Source organism: Sciurus carolinensis, chromosome 14 (genome assembly GCF_902686445.1).
Source record: "Sciurus carolinensis chromosome 14, mSciCar1.2, whole genome shotgun sequence".
Taxonomy (NCBI): domain Eukaryota; kingdom Metazoa; phylum Chordata; class Mammalia; order Rodentia; family Sciuridae; genus Sciurus; species Sciurus carolinensis.
In genome coordinates, this window is record NC_062226.1 from 31,755,035 (window position 1) to 31,771,633 (window position 16,599).

At 38.8% G+C, this 16,599-nt stretch overlaps 2 protein-coding genes across 3 annotated transcripts in view; both read right to left on the reverse strand.

Moving 5' to 3' along the window:
* Positions 1 to 5,829: 5,829 nt before the first annotated feature.
* On the reverse strand, positions 5,830 to 12,382 carry Cavin4 (caveolae associated protein 4). Its single transcript, XM_047524074.1, has 2 exons — positions 11,614 to 12,382; positions 5,830 to 7,056 (listed from the first exon to the last, which is right to left on the reverse strand). Exons 1-2 carry the CDS (start codon positions 12,019 to 12,021, stop codon positions 6,373 to 6,375), a joined length of 1,092 nt encoding a protein of 363 aa, XP_047380030.1. The 5' UTR covers positions 12,022 to 12,382; the 3' UTR covers positions 5,830 to 6,372.
* Positions 12,383 to 12,514: 132 nt separating this feature from the next.
* Positions 12,515 to 16,599, reverse strand: part of Tmeff1 (transmembrane protein with EGF like and two follistatin like domains 1) — an 85,050-nt gene continuing 80,965 nt past the window's right edge. For both annotated transcript variants that reach the window (XM_047524072.1, XM_047524073.1), the window contains exon 10: positions 12,515 to 13,636. In XM_047524072.1, coding sequence (XP_047380028.1) covers positions 13,552 to 13,636 — 85 coding nt within the window. In that variant the 3' untranslated portion in view covers positions 12,515 to 13,551. The remainder of the gene's footprint in view (positions 13,637 to 16,599) is intronic.

Here is a 16,599-nt window from a genome sequence, read left to right on the forward strand (position 1 = left end):
GATTTCTGTGATTTCTCTGTGAAAAATGATGCATGAATTTCAAGCAGAGAATATTTTGGTGCATTTCCCTCATGAATTTACAATCTATGATTTATTTGGATATTTTCTCTCCTGTTAAAAGAAAATTTAGTCCTATATTTTGACAGTTGACAAGCATATCAATGCTTCCCTCTGAAATCCTCTCTACTGCTTTGAACTAGAACCAAGCACATTCCATGCATAATTCTCTTAATTTATTTCCTCTCCTTATGGGAATGTTCTAAATAAATTGGCCACTTGAAAGGTGCTAACGCAATTAAGTGACACAATCATTTCAATAGATTTTACTTTACCCTGAAAAAACATCTCTCCATAACCAGTTTGAGAATTTGAATCTTATTCAGATAACAAATCTAATGAAGCCCTGAAAATTTATAAATACTAGCCCATGAGATTATTGGGATAACCTGGCTGCTTCACAACATTATGCTGGGGCAGACTTCAGCCAGAGTAATACCTTAATGGACTCACAGCAAGAAACTGAGCCAAACCTACAGACTAAGGTGCTCACTGTAGTTCTAATTTCTGCTAAATATATACCATCCTCTTGCAGCAAAGTAAATCAGGAGATTGGAGACCAGATAGTGTTGGATAGAGAAATCTTGCCCTTTCAAAGTAATGATGATGTCACAGACTAATCAGGAGAAAATTCTTCTTGAGAGACCAACAAGAACTATTCAAAAGAAAAGCTTAATTTGCAAGCAAGGCAGCTCTAAAATCTTTACTCCTTCCTTCTGCCATAATTTCTCTTTGAAACCCACCATTTCTCTTCGAAACCCACCATATTTACATTTTAACAAGTTTGTATATCCTGCCCTTTCCCCTGGACTGTCATCTGTAATGACCAACTTGCCTTCCCACTTCCACTGGTCCTCACACAGAATTTGCCTGATGCCCTACATTTGGGGGACTTATTGGACATTTGCCCAGTCTGTAATAAAGATGACAGTTTGATCTCCACTTTGCTGGCAACCCTGTATGAGGCCTCTATCAGTCACAGTGTTGGAGGGGCAGAAGAATGGTTGCTCCAAAACCATCCTGAACACCTAAAACATTTTTGATGGTATGACTCAGAATCAATGGGACAGACACTGAGGGATCACATATGAAACCAAAGAACCCATGAGGAGCTAGAGGCTCTTGCTGAGAACATAGCAGCTGATCTGAGCAGCAACCTGTACCTGGGGAACTGGACTTTGCCGATATAGCAGGTTACAGCAGCTTATATTGTGGTGTCAGCTGAAATAACAGCTTGGGCTGGAGTTCTCAGATGTCAAACAATAAATAAATAGAGAAAAAAACACAATCCATTCTAAGAAACAGCAATAGTTTTCTTTTTGGACCACACAATGAGCAAGCAGAACTCTGGCCTTGGGTAAAGAAAGAGATGGGAAAGAAGCTCTTAATGGCCCTCAAGGGCAGTTGTGCTTCTCAGGGACTCGGAAATCCAGGAGATGGAGGGGGAGGGCAAGGCACTTACTAGAGCCAGGAAGGGAGCTCTTGGATGCAGGGCTGTCTGTCAGGGTAGAGAGAGTCTCCATGGCTGCAAGGAGCATAACTCTAGTGTGGGAAATCTGAGCACAGGCTCAGCTACACTGAGGGACAAGTAACCAAGGCTCAGAGCCACAGGAGCAGCGGGAGCGTGCCTAGAGTCGGGAACCTGGCCTTTCTTGTGTCAGTGACTGGCACAGCTATTTGCCCAAGTCAAAAGCCAGCAATCCTTTGTTCCCCATCACAACCCATGCCCAAGTTTAACCCCTCCACAGCTCAGTTCCAGTACTGCTCTCTCACCTAGAAAAATGGAAGGCCCCTATTAATTGGTCTCCTGTCTGGTCTGTTAAGAGTGTCCTTTCTGAACTATCCACCACGGCACTCCTTGGCTTAAAATCTCTCCATGGCTCTCTATAGGCCTTGACATAAAACTCCAAACACCACACAACCTCACTAGCTGCATACTGTCTCAAATTCCATATCACCTGGTTTTTGACTGGTCTTAAAAGTGCTGCTTTTTTTGGGGGGGGCGGGGGTTTGGTACTGTGGATTGAACACAGGGGCACTCAACCACTGAGCCACATCCTCAGCCCTATTTCATATTTTATTTAGAGACAGAGTCTCACTGAGTTGCTTAATACCTCACTTTTGCTGGAGCTGGCTTTGAACTTGAGATCCTCCTGTCTCAGCCTCCTGAGCTGCTGGGATTACAGGCATGCAATACCGTGCCCAGCCAAAGTGCCACATCTTATGCAGTACTTTGTCAAGCAGTCCCTGACAGCCTTTCCCCGAGCTGTGAGGTGTTCTTTCTCTCTGCTCCCCATCATCCTATCTTAACCTGAGTATGACACATCCATCTACTCTACTAGGAGAAAATTCCTTAAGCACAGAGACCACATCTCTTGTCTGTGGATTCAGGATACAAGCTACCAGCACATAGGACGCTCTCTCAGTGCTGGTGACCCAAAGATGAGCAAATACAGTTCCTACCCTTGAGAAGCAATCTAGTTTAGAAGACAGTTAATAAACCACAGTGCACTGCACGTGCCAGGACAGATGATCAAAATGCTATGTAAATACCCTCCATCTCTACAGTTCCATCGTCTTATACATAGCACTAGTCACACTGCTCAGTTATTGCTGGACTGTCTGCCAGAACATTGCAAGCCAAAAAAATAAGGTTTGGGAAGGGGATGATGGGATTTCTTTGTCTTTGAATCCTTAGTGCCTCACACAGAATCTGACACAAAGATGCTAGATACACTGAATACATGGAGTAATTAATCATGCCTTCCCTAGGGGATGACCACAAAGCTAAAACAAGGAAACTGACATTATTACTGTACTTGAAAATCATCTCCCAGAATTAAAGGGAAAAGTGACCCTCCAAGCAGACACACAGCATAAGTAACAATATCAAGTAGCCAGCAATGAACAGAGGCGTGGGGTGGGGTGATGAGCACAGCTGGTTTTAGGAAGATACACAAAGTAAATTCAAAGCCCAAAGATATTCTGCTACCCTGTTCTATCCTCTCAGGGATCCATGCTTGTCCTAATAGACTCACAGTGGAGCAGTGGTTATCCTAGACCTCCTATCCACTACTCAAGAAACACACTGACAGACTCTGACCTGGAAAGGACAGCTATAAATCCTCAGCCACGACATAACTCAGAGATGATCGCCAGAATGACACAAAAATTTGTATGGAACGTTTTCATTGTTCATTCATGACAGACCAGATACTGGCACACCTCAAATTCAAACAGATCTGAGGATAAAACCTAATAGTCATTCCGCTTATTTGGGGATTGGAATTTATGAATTTTCTTTTGCAGTGTTCAACAAAAGCAGCTACAGAAAACATATCTCAGCAATAGGAAAAAAAAAAAAAAAAAAAGACCACCAGTGATTTCATCTAACAGAACTATACAAGTAACAATGGCCCTGAGAAATATTTTACATAATACAATCCATGCATTTCAGTTGATAAGAATCACATACAACTTTGGGCCTTGTTCTAAACCAAACCCTTTCATGTGCACCGAAGGTAAAGAATGAAGTTTGAATGGTTTGCACTTTCATTCTGGTTTGTATTTTCCATTTATGGGAGCTCATGGGAGTCCACACATACAAATACACTCTCAGAAGCTCAACTTTCATGTACTTTATCTTTGTTTCACATCTGCCCTGTTTTTCTAACCTATAATGCAGAACTGGGCCACTATCCATGGACAAGGACAGCACCAGGATCATCACATGCAGGAGACAGACTTGCACTTCCCTTCCCTCCTGTCTGCTCCATGGAGATGCTTCAGAGTGGGCTCCATGTCTCTGGGGTCTGTGGGTGTGGTACTGCTCTGCCTCATACCAATAAAGGGGACAAATGTTGCTAATGGTTTCATCCAAATAAACTGTTTAAAGTCTGGTACATATAAATCCTAAAACAGGTAAGTAAATCAGTAATCTGTTCTGTGTTGTCTTAAACTTTTAAAACAAGGAATATTGCCTGGAATATCCCTTACATTAAATGAGATATGTAGTTTTGCAGTTTATCATCTTTATACTAAGAAAACAGGGTGAAAGTAGAAGAAATTATAAATGTGGAATTTAGGGATGCCCTAAATATGGGAAGAAGTGTTAAGCGATAGAAAAAACATGGAAAATCTAGCAGCAAGAAAGCAGTACAGGATTACTATGAATTGCCAGCGACATGAAATTGTTTCAGTGGTTTCTAGGGTTGCACTAAATCTAAATGATGAAGTGCTGACCGGTTTATAACTACTTCCTCATCAAAACTCAAATGTACCTATATGAAAAATATTCCATAAAATGTCAAGTCTGCTTTTATAATGGTCAGTAAGCAAATTCCCTGACAGTAACATTTGCAAAAAAAAAAAATTTGAAACCAACTGATAAATATTCTACCTAGAGATAGAAAACACTTGCCACTTCTTTACATTTTTCCTTAGAAATGTACATGTTACAAAAAGGTACATCAGACTTTGTTTGCATGTTGTTGTTTGCATTATTAGCAGAAATATTTATAACTAGGACACTGACAACAAACTTTGCGGTATGTCTTTTTAAATTCAAATTTATTATGGCTCTTAAGAAAATATATGATTAAGGCATCCAAGCTCTTTTTTAGCTGTAATAAAAATGTTTTCAGACTTATTCTTTCAAAGTTTTATTCAATGTTGTATACACTTTAGTTTTCAATGTAAAAAGATAATGAAATGAACAATTTATGATTTTACATATTCAGGCAGAATGAAAAGGAAATCATGCTCAATCAAATTCTCAAACTCAAACATCTGGATAACTGAGTCAAATATTTTAAAGCTGATTTGTGTGTGCCTGTGTGTATATGTCTATGTATTATTTTTAACTACTACATGATTATCCAAAACTGATCTGGGGAAAAAAATAGTATAGCCAGTTATCGTCAAACTCTTCAAATTCTAACATTCATCATTTCTTTCATATTAAAAAAAGAAGAAGAAAAAGAAATTTTAAAATGTTGTAAGTACAGAAACTGAATGACCATTTATTTCTTTATCAACAGCTGACTTCCTGACTACACAGAGCTAAAGCTAACAGCTGAGTGAAATCTGGTTTCCCCACAGCAACTATGATGAACGCCTGTGAACACTGTTTTGGACAGCTGGGCCCTGAAGGGTTCACTCTGGAAAACAGAAATTGTGGAGGTCATTTCCAAACCCACTACATCACAGCAGACTTTAGAAAGGCCTTGACAACAGAGCCACATTCTTATGTCTCATGCTCTTCAAACAAAAGTCACTGTATAAGCTGGGGATGTGATTCAGTGGTAGAGCATTTGCCTGGCATATGCATTTGCTTGGCGTATGTGAGTGCCCTGGGTTGGCTCCCCAGAATGGGGGTGGGGTGCTGCTGGGGTCTACCACAGATATACATCAAAAGAAAATCAGAAGGGGATTTTCCAGGGAATATTTTAAGATGCATCTAAAACTCAAAGTTTGGTTTTAGTCTTTGGTGAAAAAAAGTCATTTATTTTTCACTCTTGAGTCTGTGAAGACTTCTGAAGATCAACTTTACTTTCTGTCCAACCCAGGCCTACAGTGCCTGGTACCCAGGGCTTCTTTGTGTCTAAGTATTTTGACTCTGATTTTGAGGGAACAGCATGGTTTCTATTTCTCTGGATGTACTTCTTGTTTCCCTAGAGTGTGTGACATTTCCTCTAACAGCACAACAGCCCTCTGGGATGGCAAGACAGGCAAACCCTTTTCCATGTCTATCAGTGAGAATCACCAGGTGACTTGCCAGGTATCTCACCATTAATAAAGCTATGATGCTAAAACAAGTTCAGAACTTCAATTTTTTTTTTTTTATGTAAAATCTTCAAAAGGGATGTTGATTCCTGACTTATGAAAGAATCTGTTGATTCAAACATCTGGGTGATATAATCCACACATTAGTTACTCCCCACTTTGAGACTGGCCAGAACAATCTAGACCAAAATTTGGACTTCACTTGGAAATGTTGGGCACAAATTTGTCCTTCATTTGTTTTGGATGCCCAAATATCTACCTGGCCTGAGTTAGGCAACTATTTTCCTGGTGGCCAAGAGAAAGGAACTTACAAAGCCACAGCTGTCATGAGAAAGAATGATGTAAGAGAAAAAGCTGCTAGAATCATACCCAAGGAAGTTACAAGAAAAAGTATATAATATTTATAGGATCATAAGAAATGAAATAGTCATACCATTTTTTTTCCTACATAGTATATAAATAAAAGTAAATGGCTAGTTAAACTAAAAATGCATGATTAAGGAGATGTAGACTGACTCTTAATTTCTCTTTTTATGAAGACTGCTTTAAATCTAACAAAAGAGACTCATCATCCTCCACTCTCACCTGAGGTTTAAAAGTAACCTTTAAAGGCTCGGGGGTTGGGACATCCTCTCCTTCTCGGGGAGCATACCCCACCCTGGTGGCCTCCTGTTCTGTGTCACTGAGCTCATCAGTGTGCAGCTCATGAACAGGGCCCAGAGATGGGCTCCCTGCAATGATATCCACGCCCATCTCCCTGTCCCCGTCCCGACCTTGGGTCACTGTGGGGTCCTTCGCTTTTCTCAGGCTTCGCATCTTAAAAGCTTCCTTTGAGGGAGCAGCATTAGAAATAGACTTCTTAAATCTCTCCCCTGACTGTTTCAGCCTCTCTCCGGACTGCCTCAACCTTTCTCCCGACTGCCTTAACCTTTCTCTCCTCTCTGGAGTTACTATTCTAGTTCTAATTCTGTTCACTTTCTTGTCAAAATTCTGCCGTGTCTTCTGCATGTTTTCTTTGGAAAAGGCCTTTTTGATGTTATCAATGCGCTCCTTGCCTGACTTTCTGAGCCTGGCAGATCTGCTTTCTTCAACATAATATTCTTCATCTGAAGAGAGATCTATTGGGGGATCAAAGACTTCGTCTTCCTCCTCCTGATTCTCAGCTAGGTTTCTGTCTTTAACAATAGACAGAGATGTTGGACACCGAATCTCTTCCTGAAGGACAGGAAAAAAAAAAAACATGTTAGTGCTTCATTTGCAATAAAGAAGTCTTTTACCTATGGCCAACTTGCAAACCTCTTCCATAATCCCTTATTCTCTGCAGCTCCTTAAAATGGCCTTTCTCAGGGATTCTTACTACTTGGCCCTTTCTCACCCATTTTCTTCACCTTTGCCTTTCTCCTAAGATGAAGACCCATCTAAATGATAAGCAGACTGCTCCACATGGAAATAACACAGGCACCTCAAACTGAGCAAGACCAAAAATCCACTCATCCACCATCCTCTTCACCTGTACTTTTCCTGTACCACTCAGCACCAATAACCATCCTGGTGCCACAGAAGACAGACACCTCAGAATCATCATCTCAAAGTTTCCTCCCTGTCTTGCCCCACATTCAACAGTTTACCAAGTATTGTCACTGACTCTATGTGATAACTCATCTGGTCCCTTCCCCCTCCACCCTCCTTTACCAACGTCTTAATGCAGATCTTTGTCATCTCAGGCCTGAACCTGTGCACTAATTCCTCACCGATCCTTCTACCTCCAGAACATCACCATTTCTCATCACCCTGAGAAACATTTCTAAAGCACTGCCCTGATACATCCCCTTCAAACTATGGGGAGAATCTGTCAGTATTTGAAGGAGAGCACTCAAAATTCTTTAGGACGATTAGAAGGCTCTTCAGTTTGAGACCCTACTTTTCCACTTCTCCAAACCAGCAACATACAATACTCTCAATTCCTCCAGCACCAACAATGCCAGATGTGTCAAAGAACAAGAACTGAACTGGAAAACATGACAGACACGGATGGCCTTGAGAGCAGACCAGACCACATATGTATAAAGAAACCCAGCTCAATACTTATGGCTCACTTCTAAAAATAAACAGGCAAAACTCAAAGACCATGAGATTTTTAACTACACCATGAATGACAGTTTTAAAAAGAAACTGTTCCTATTTGAGATTAATTCTATTCAATAAAAAAAGACATCATAAGTATACTAGAAACACATATACACATACTCTAAAACTTAGCCCGACAGTCAGGAAGGAATCCCTGGAACCTTATTTCTTTGGATACTTACTTAAAATTAAATTCTTTGCCTACAGGATTGCAATGTCTATGAGCTAAAAAAAAAAAAAAAAAAAAAAAAAAGCGCAGAGGTGGGCGTCTCATAACTCTCTGATGAATCAGTTAAAGGCAGCAAAATTAGTCCCCCCGCTTTCCTGACACCTGCTGCAGGGAGTAGTTTCAGCAACACAGTGTGGGTTGGTCTGGCCTAAAAAGGTATAATTAGAAAAGGAAGGAGCTGAAGAGTAATTACTGCTTGGTAGGGAAAAAACCCTCACAATCTTGCTATGAAAACTTCAAATATATCTTGACTGAAATCACACACACTCCTCTCTCCTCAACTACAGAACAAAAAGTGTAAAATCAGGCTTAAAAACAAAGTAGAAGGCCGAGTGTAGTGGTGCATACCTGTAATCCCAGTGGCCTGGGAGGCTGAGGCAGGAGGATCACAAGTTCAAAGCCAGCCTCAGCAACTTAGCAAGGTCCTAGGTAACTGAGTGTCTCAAAGTAAAAAATGAAAAGGGCTGGGGATGTAGTTTGGTGGTTAAGCATCTCTGGGTTCAAAAAAGTAAAACAGAGGCAGAGTCAGAAAAAGTATTTGCTATGGGAACTCTGTTTCTCTTCTGAGTCAGCAACACCATGAGTTAATGGTGAATATGCTGCAATGATAACTGAAGATTGTAAGATCAATTTATAGTTGATCTCTAAATACAATTATATTTGTTTATAAAAGTCCAGGTTTAAAAATTTTTTTTTGATTCATGGGTGAGAGGAAGGTGGATTTGAATATCCATATAGCCAGGGGGATTTTAGATACATATAAGTATCTAAGGAAATGGCCAAATATCTCACTTGGCCATTTATGTTTCTGAGCAAGTATCAGAAGATATAGTGCAAGTCCTAGCTTGCAGGATGAGAGGGATCATCATGAACACATCAAAATGTGTTCATACTTTAACTGTATAAGAAATACAAAGTACTTTTTTAAATGCCAATATCCAGGATTGAGCAGAAACTTAGCCATACACAACCATAGGAGAAATGAGATATGACACCAAAAGAATACAGTCAAGAAAATATTAGTAGAAGGAGCAATCGCCACATAATCATTTATACACAAAATCTATGAAAATTATAAGTAATTCTAACTAAGAATAACCATGTGCATGTTGTAGTTCTAACATAAATTTATGAATCCGAGTTCTATGTCCATTGTTATGTGTCATTATCTTTTCTCTAGCACGCCTTTGTTTGTTTTCTTTGTTTTTAATGTGATTCTTAAGGAATGGACCCAGTGCCTCACACGTGCTAGATAAGCACTCTGCCAATGAGCTATAGCCCCAGTCCCAGCAATTGCTTTTTGACAAACTGCTGCTTACTTTGAGCAACTTAATTCACAAAATCTTCATGATATTATATCATACAAGAAATGAGATCTGCCTTAAACTAGTACCTCTCAGTTCCTGTAAGTAACTCCAGAGGCTCAAAAAAAAAAGTATATTATTAATAAGTTACTGGGAAAAAAAAAAAAATAGCCAGCCTCAGCAACTTAGCAAGGTCCTAGGTAACTTAGTGTCTCAAAGTTGGCAATGAACAAACAGAACTTTTATAAAACCTCTTCATTGTAGGTTTTATATATCTGGTCTGGCACCTGGTCCACTGCTTTGAACAAAGGTCCTCAAGGGAAGTGTCAGATGCCAAGTGTGTTCCCTGGCAGGCCACGTGCAAGCAGAGGATGAGATACACCCACTACTGCAAATGCCCTCAGAAGGTGAATCAAAGAACTAACACCACGTTCTTCAAGACCAAATCTAGATCCTCACTACTTATACTAACCTTGGACCTGGGCTCTGAAAGCAAGGTGAAATGTTTAAGCCTGGAGAAAGGCCTCTAGGGGCCTGGAAGGAAAGCAAAATGGTAAAAGACTGCTAATGGAATAGTCCACTTTGTCCGCCTTTGAAGCATCCTTCTTTATCCTCCCTATTCTTTTCCCTAAGTAACCTACAAGCACAAGCTTTTAAAAACAGATCTAAAATACCTCTCTACTATTCTAATGTAACTCTCATCAGTCAACAGAGGGTCATGGAGAATTGACCCTGATAGTGTGCAAATGTTTGCCTATATAATCCAACTGTGTCCCTATTTCCTTTTGTTTTTATTCTACGGTTTTTTTCTCCCTATGTGCACCATTTAAAAAAATACAGTTGTGATATGCACCAGTGAACATCCCTGCACATATTTCTGATGTCATGCTAGAAAAAATTCTTTGACACAAAATTTTGGAGTCAAGGTTTGTACACTTTTAAAGTTCTTAATATATACTACTGAACTGCCCTTCAGAAATTCTGTACCAACTAATACTCCTGCCAGCAGAACATGAAAGTGCATGTTTACTCCTCCACTTAAACTGAGTATATGTTTTAGTAACTGCCAGTGTTTAAATATGTGAAAGATGAATTCTGTTCTTATTTATTTCATTCTCTGTGAGCTGCCAGATAATGACTTTCCTGGTTTTTGTTTTAAGCTGTTGAAGCAGAATTCAACTTTTCCTTTTAATTTGTAAGAGTTTTAAAAATATTTTGTACAAGGGGCTGGGGATATAGTTCAGTTGATAGAGTGCTTGCCTAGCATGCACAAGGCCCTGGGTTCAATCCCCAAGCACCAACCCCCCCCAAAAAAAAAACATATATTATATGTATTATGCATTAGCCATGGATATATTCCTATTTCAAAAAATATGAGTATTGAGTAGGGTTCTAGGAACTTAGCTCAACTTATTATTATATTAAATTAGCTAAGTAAAGAGACTTTGCAATTAGATGAGTAATTTATGTGACATTGGTCTCTTTGATATTGTTAAAACAATGTAAAATTGATTGGTTGCTAAGAAATAATTTTTCTCATTATTAAGACATATGTAAAAATTTCCATAGACAAATCATTTTCTGAATTTTGTATTTTCCTAGTTGGGCTTTGCTGACTCCCCATGATGAGTAAAATGATTATTGTTGGGAGTACTGGTCTCCAGTTTCTTCATTTTTTTCCGTGTAGCCGAATCACAAGCATCCCTCCCAGTTTCTTCTTTTATGCAACAAGGAGGTATTTTAAACTAAAGTTTTTTTAAGTCTCCTCTAGTTCTAACATTCTTGAAGACTATGAGAGGGTATTGTGCTAATAAGCTAATATGTTGAAAGAGCTTCAGCAATATTAAGTTTCAAAGGGAAGAAATAGCCTAACCTATGAGCCACAGTTCATATTACATGAAATGGTTGAGAGCTCAAAATACTGATATGATGGATAGTGTACTAGTTAACACAGAAATGATTTTATCCTGAGGTTCCTGTTGATATGGAATTGCACTGCATTAATATATACAATGGCTAAGATGTGATACTGGAAACCACTGATATAACCTGTTGACAATTAAAGAACGTAAGAGATAACAGAAATCAAACTGAACACAAGTGCAAGCTTACCTGGAATATCACCACACGGAATTTGTTTTTCTTCATTATTTCCTCTTGCTTGGTTTCAACTTTTGTCACATGAACTTGTTGCTTCTCCACCCGGGCCTTCACATCTTTAATGTGAGCACTGACTTTTCGGGTTTTCTCAAACAGCTTGTTAATGACATAGCCTGTATTGCTATGTGACTGTGAAAGCTTCAACAGGTCAATCTGAACAGATTTTATGGCATTTTCCATTTCCCTGTGTCTCTCTTCTATTCTCTTCTGGCTCGCCTGAACAGAGTCCACGATGGTGGCTACCTTGTCCAGCACAGTCACTATGGTAAGAGCAGCATCTTGGTCTTCATCCTCGGTAATACTCGACAGGCGATTCTGGGGGATTTTATCAGCATTTGAAGCAGACCCATTCTGTTCCATTTTATTTATTTCTCAGTGAAAGATGTCCTACTGCAATCAATTCAGACACTTAGAGCACAGAGCCAGCTCAACGGAATTGCTGAAAGGGCTGGAAACCCCACCCCTGGAGAACAGTCAAGTATTTATAACGACAAATACCCAAATACGTGACTGTTCTGCAATATGAGCCCTTGCAAAGGACCAGGGACTGTTCCAAACATGCTTGCTGACTGACTAAGGGACTCAAATAGGACTGTGTGGGTAGAAGAGGAAAGCTTTTTTAAAAAAGTTCACTAAAGCCACCATGTTACTAATATTAAGCCTTAAAGCCAAGTAATGAAGCAAATTCCAAATACTGGCTAAAGTTTTTATCTTTAGATAATTTTAAGCAGTACTTATAAAACCAAAGGGGAATTTCAAATTAAAATCTGATTTTTCTATTAACTTCACCTGTTCTATATACTGATATATCAATATCAAAGAATATAGTAAATAAACACACCAAAAGAGGCCATATAGTGAAAACATTATATTATAACATGCTTTTCCAAACCAAATATTAAAATTATTATTTAATTTCAATCATTATTTTTTAAATTCTACATGCATACTTTTGAGTATCTAAACTACACATTAAACAGCTCAATACATTCTACTCACACTTCAGACCTTTAAACACCAACAATCTATTAATATAGCTATGACTACAGGACAAATTTGGAGAGAGGTCTTAGGTCATTTTTAAGCTCATTTTAAGAGCACCAATCATTAACAATAATTTTTGCATTGTATTTACAAACACTGGTACAATTTGTTTATGTATGTTAAAACAAATATTTTGTTTAAAAATGAATGTGTATTAAAGTAGTTTCACTGATAGTGTAGGCTTTATTCCAATCTGTTTGTTAAAAGCCTATTTTAACAATACCTAAATCTACTTCTCGATGATTTGCTGCATCATTACTACCAGATACTTTTTCAAATTAAGAGGATTATTTTTTCAAAGAGAGGAATAATCAAATTCCTGTCCGTACATCTTATAAATATTTCACGTCTAACACACACAGCTTTACAGTTCATGCGGTAGGCAGTGTCTAAAAAATCAGGTACTAAATCTCAAAAACATTTAAATATCTATTTTAAACACAGTGTCTTCTAGATTTTTTTTTGTAAGAAAAGTAATCTGTAAACATCTTTAACTTTAGTTCATGCTTGGTCATTTGCTGTGGTTATTGTAGAAGAAGTGAGTATGACTTTATAACCATTTGTGAAGTGGGTCCATTTTTGCAAAAATATTACATTCCATGGGTAAAGAACAAGTCTTGGAATTACCATGTGGTACAAATTCGTTAAATCAATTTCTGCATTTAAAAACATAAAACAAAGACTACTGAACAGTCCAAAACTGTTGTAGCTGAATATTCTAAATACAGGCCAACAGTACTACACTAAAAATGTCCAAAAATAAGGCCTCTGAAATAAATATTCCCATTCTTTAAAAAAAGACATAAGTGTACATCACATGGCAGTGTACATATAAAAGTCATAAATTTAAACCATTCTGGATGAAGTATCTGAAGTAAAATGACCTAGGTTTTGCTTCTGTCGACGTCCTCTATTATTTTTGGGGCATTTTCTGTTGCATTAAGGAAAAAAAAAAAAAAAGAAGAAAAAAGTATCACTTTAAGCATTTTGTTAAGGATATTTCAAATGTTTTCAAAGTAGCACACACTTCATACATAAAGCCATACTGCATACAATCACCTAACAAGCAAACAAGAAGCTATTGGGTACCAGATAATATGAGGACAAACACAATGTCAGGTTGCGACCTTCCCCATAAAGCAGGGCTGGGAGGATCAGACGTATGGTTAGAAACAGACACAAACAAAACTCATTCCCAGTGTCCATCCTACTCCGTCTGTATCCCTGAGCGAATGCTGTCCCTCCTCTGGCCTGGCAACTCCCCAGCCACAGTGACTGATAACATGAAATTAGTGACAGCAAAAAGGACCTTGGCTGTGTTTTGGCACCTTCAAAATGATTTAAAAAAAAAAAAAAAAAAAAAAAAAAAGCTTAGATGAAGGAAGAAATCAAGAAAAAGTAAGCTTATTAGCTTCAGATATGAATTACTCTGCATGTTACTTTGTTTCTATTTTTTTAAATAGTACTAGGGATTGAACCCAGAACCTCATACATGCTGGGCAATCACTCTACCACTAAGCTACATTCCTAGCCTTAATGCCTACTGATTTTAGATAAAGACTCAAAAGGAGATGTTCCACGCTCTGCTGGGCACAACACAGAACTCCTTGGGAACTGGGACCCCTGAGAATAAGGAATATTCCTGGATTCTGCCCTTGTTTTACTGTAATTTTTCTCCATGGCACTGTAACTGCTCATGCCTGCCTCCTAGATTAGAAATTTGGCTCCTACTAGCTCAAGGTGCTGTTATGTAGAGTACAATGAAGTGGCTGGGATGAATTCTGATAACTTGGGGTTTAGACTGTGCTCCTAACTTGCTGTGCAATCTCAATTTTCCTATATGTAAAATATTAAATTAGAAGTTAGACTAACCTCTATAATATCTGGTTATAAAGGAATTCATCATCTGATGGAAAGTCCTGTAACAATGAGTGTTCCTACTCTCACACTCCATGCTTTTATTCAATTTCAAAGAATACTGCTTTGCCTTGATTTAAAAGCCTTATGATAACACTTCCATTTTGTGTACAGTTTTCCAAAGTTTCATCTCACTAATCCTTTTGAGGTAAACAGAACTCAAATCATCTCAATTTCATAAATTAGGAAACTAGTGGAGAGGTCAAGTAACCCTCACCAACCAGCACTAATTCACCAGCACCTTGGAAAAGTTCCAGCTTTCTGAGGTCATGGTTCTTCTTCTAAAAAATAAGGGGGTTTGGCTAGGAGATGTTGAAGGTCCCTGCCGATCTGTCATTCTGTAGGTCTAAAAACATAAAAGATGACTCCAAGCATAAAAGAAAATGTGGCTCATGTAGTCAGTGGAAACATCCTTTTAAAGGAAGATTCCTAACAAGCAACACGATGTGATATGTGGACAGCTGTCCCACAAGAGACTGTGGGAGAGAGACACTCCTTAAAAATTCAATGGAGAAAAGTTCAAGTACATAACATTCCAAATCCAAGACCGCAAGACATTCTAAGGGAGATGTCACAACAAAAAGACCAAAGAAACATCTGTGATAAAAGCCAATAAGATGACTCTTTGGTTGTAGAGACAATGGGTAGTGAAGACTGTGTCACTGTGGTGTCCAAGTGGGTGGGAAGGCAGCAAATGATCATGGGCACCAACTTGAGGGCACCAACTTAACAAGTACCCAGTAGGTAATTTTAATTTAGGAGTCGAGGATTACAGCACACTGAGAGTAGAATCACAGAGTAGGGCAAAGGTTTGGATTAGGGGTTATAAAAGGGCTTAACTAGTTCTATGTCTTTGGACAAGGTACTTCTCAACTCAGGGTTTAGTTTCCTCACTTCTCCAAAGGAAGAGATCATCTCTAAGCCACTCAGTGTTTCCAACATCTGTAGATCCTCTCAAAATGGCCCATATCACCTGACCTCAAAAATCTTCCCTTCCCTTTATCTATTCCTTCTTTCATCTTCCAAATCACTTATTACCCCACTCCTGCTTTTACTCCAATGTTAATACCCGAAGGCATAATGGCCCCCCATCACCATATAATTTCCCTATTCCAGTGAATTTTGCACATGACTCTTTGACTAATGCTTTCGAAAATGCTTTACATTAAACCCCTTCCCTGCTGAAAAACCCTAGACTATTATAAAATTAAATCTGAACCCAGCTCTTATGCAATGGTCATACCTAACAAATCTATTTCTCATCATGACTGATGTGGACCTTCCTCTTGATGGTTCAGAGGAAGATGAATGATTTGGGAATCAGACAGCACTGAATCCAAACCCAGACACTTCTACTTACTAGTTACTGGATGACCACAGGCAAACTAGTTAATTTCTGAGTCTATATTAAATGGCCAGCCAGCCCTGCTTCTATGTGTTTTTTCCCATCTTTTCTTCCTGTTGTCATTATTTGTTATGTCATTGTGTCCCTAACTTTGATCTACTGCCCAATTTTATACTCAGTAGTCCTGCCTAAGGGAAGATCATCTGTTCTGTGGAATGAAGTGCATTGACTTTAGTACCTGAATTTTATGAAAAATAGATGTTACTCAGAAAACATTTTTTAATCATTTCTAGATTTATCATTTCGACTCCAGATGGCTGAGACAACTGAAGGGTTGGCTTCTATCCAGACTTTAGATAGAAAGGCCATAAATCCAATATGGCCTGCCAATATCTGTACTTGATATGCTCCAATCCCCTGCCCCCCAAATGGAGGAAAGTATAAAAATGAGGCTTATGGAACATCTGTGCCAAACCTTAAAGGAGATAGGAAAAGGTGAGCAGCAAGAAGAAAGACAGGAGACTGGGAGGTACAAGGACATCTGCTCTGACGTTTCTCAGGTCTAGTTTAGCATGACATACTATTTCCACTCAGTTTGGGAAACACCCATTCATGCCAACTGTGCTCCAAAT

Excerpts from the sequence above, each read along its gene's own strand:
- Cavin4 (XM_047524074.1), bottom strand. The coding sequence starts at position 12,021 with ATGGAACAGAATGGGTCTGCTTCAAATGCTGATAAAATCCCCCAGAAT. Across the intron at positions 7,057-11,613 it reads TCCGTGTGGTGATATTCCAG|GAAGAGATTCGGTGTCCAAC; the intron begins GTAAGCTTGCAC and ends CCTGTCCTTCAG.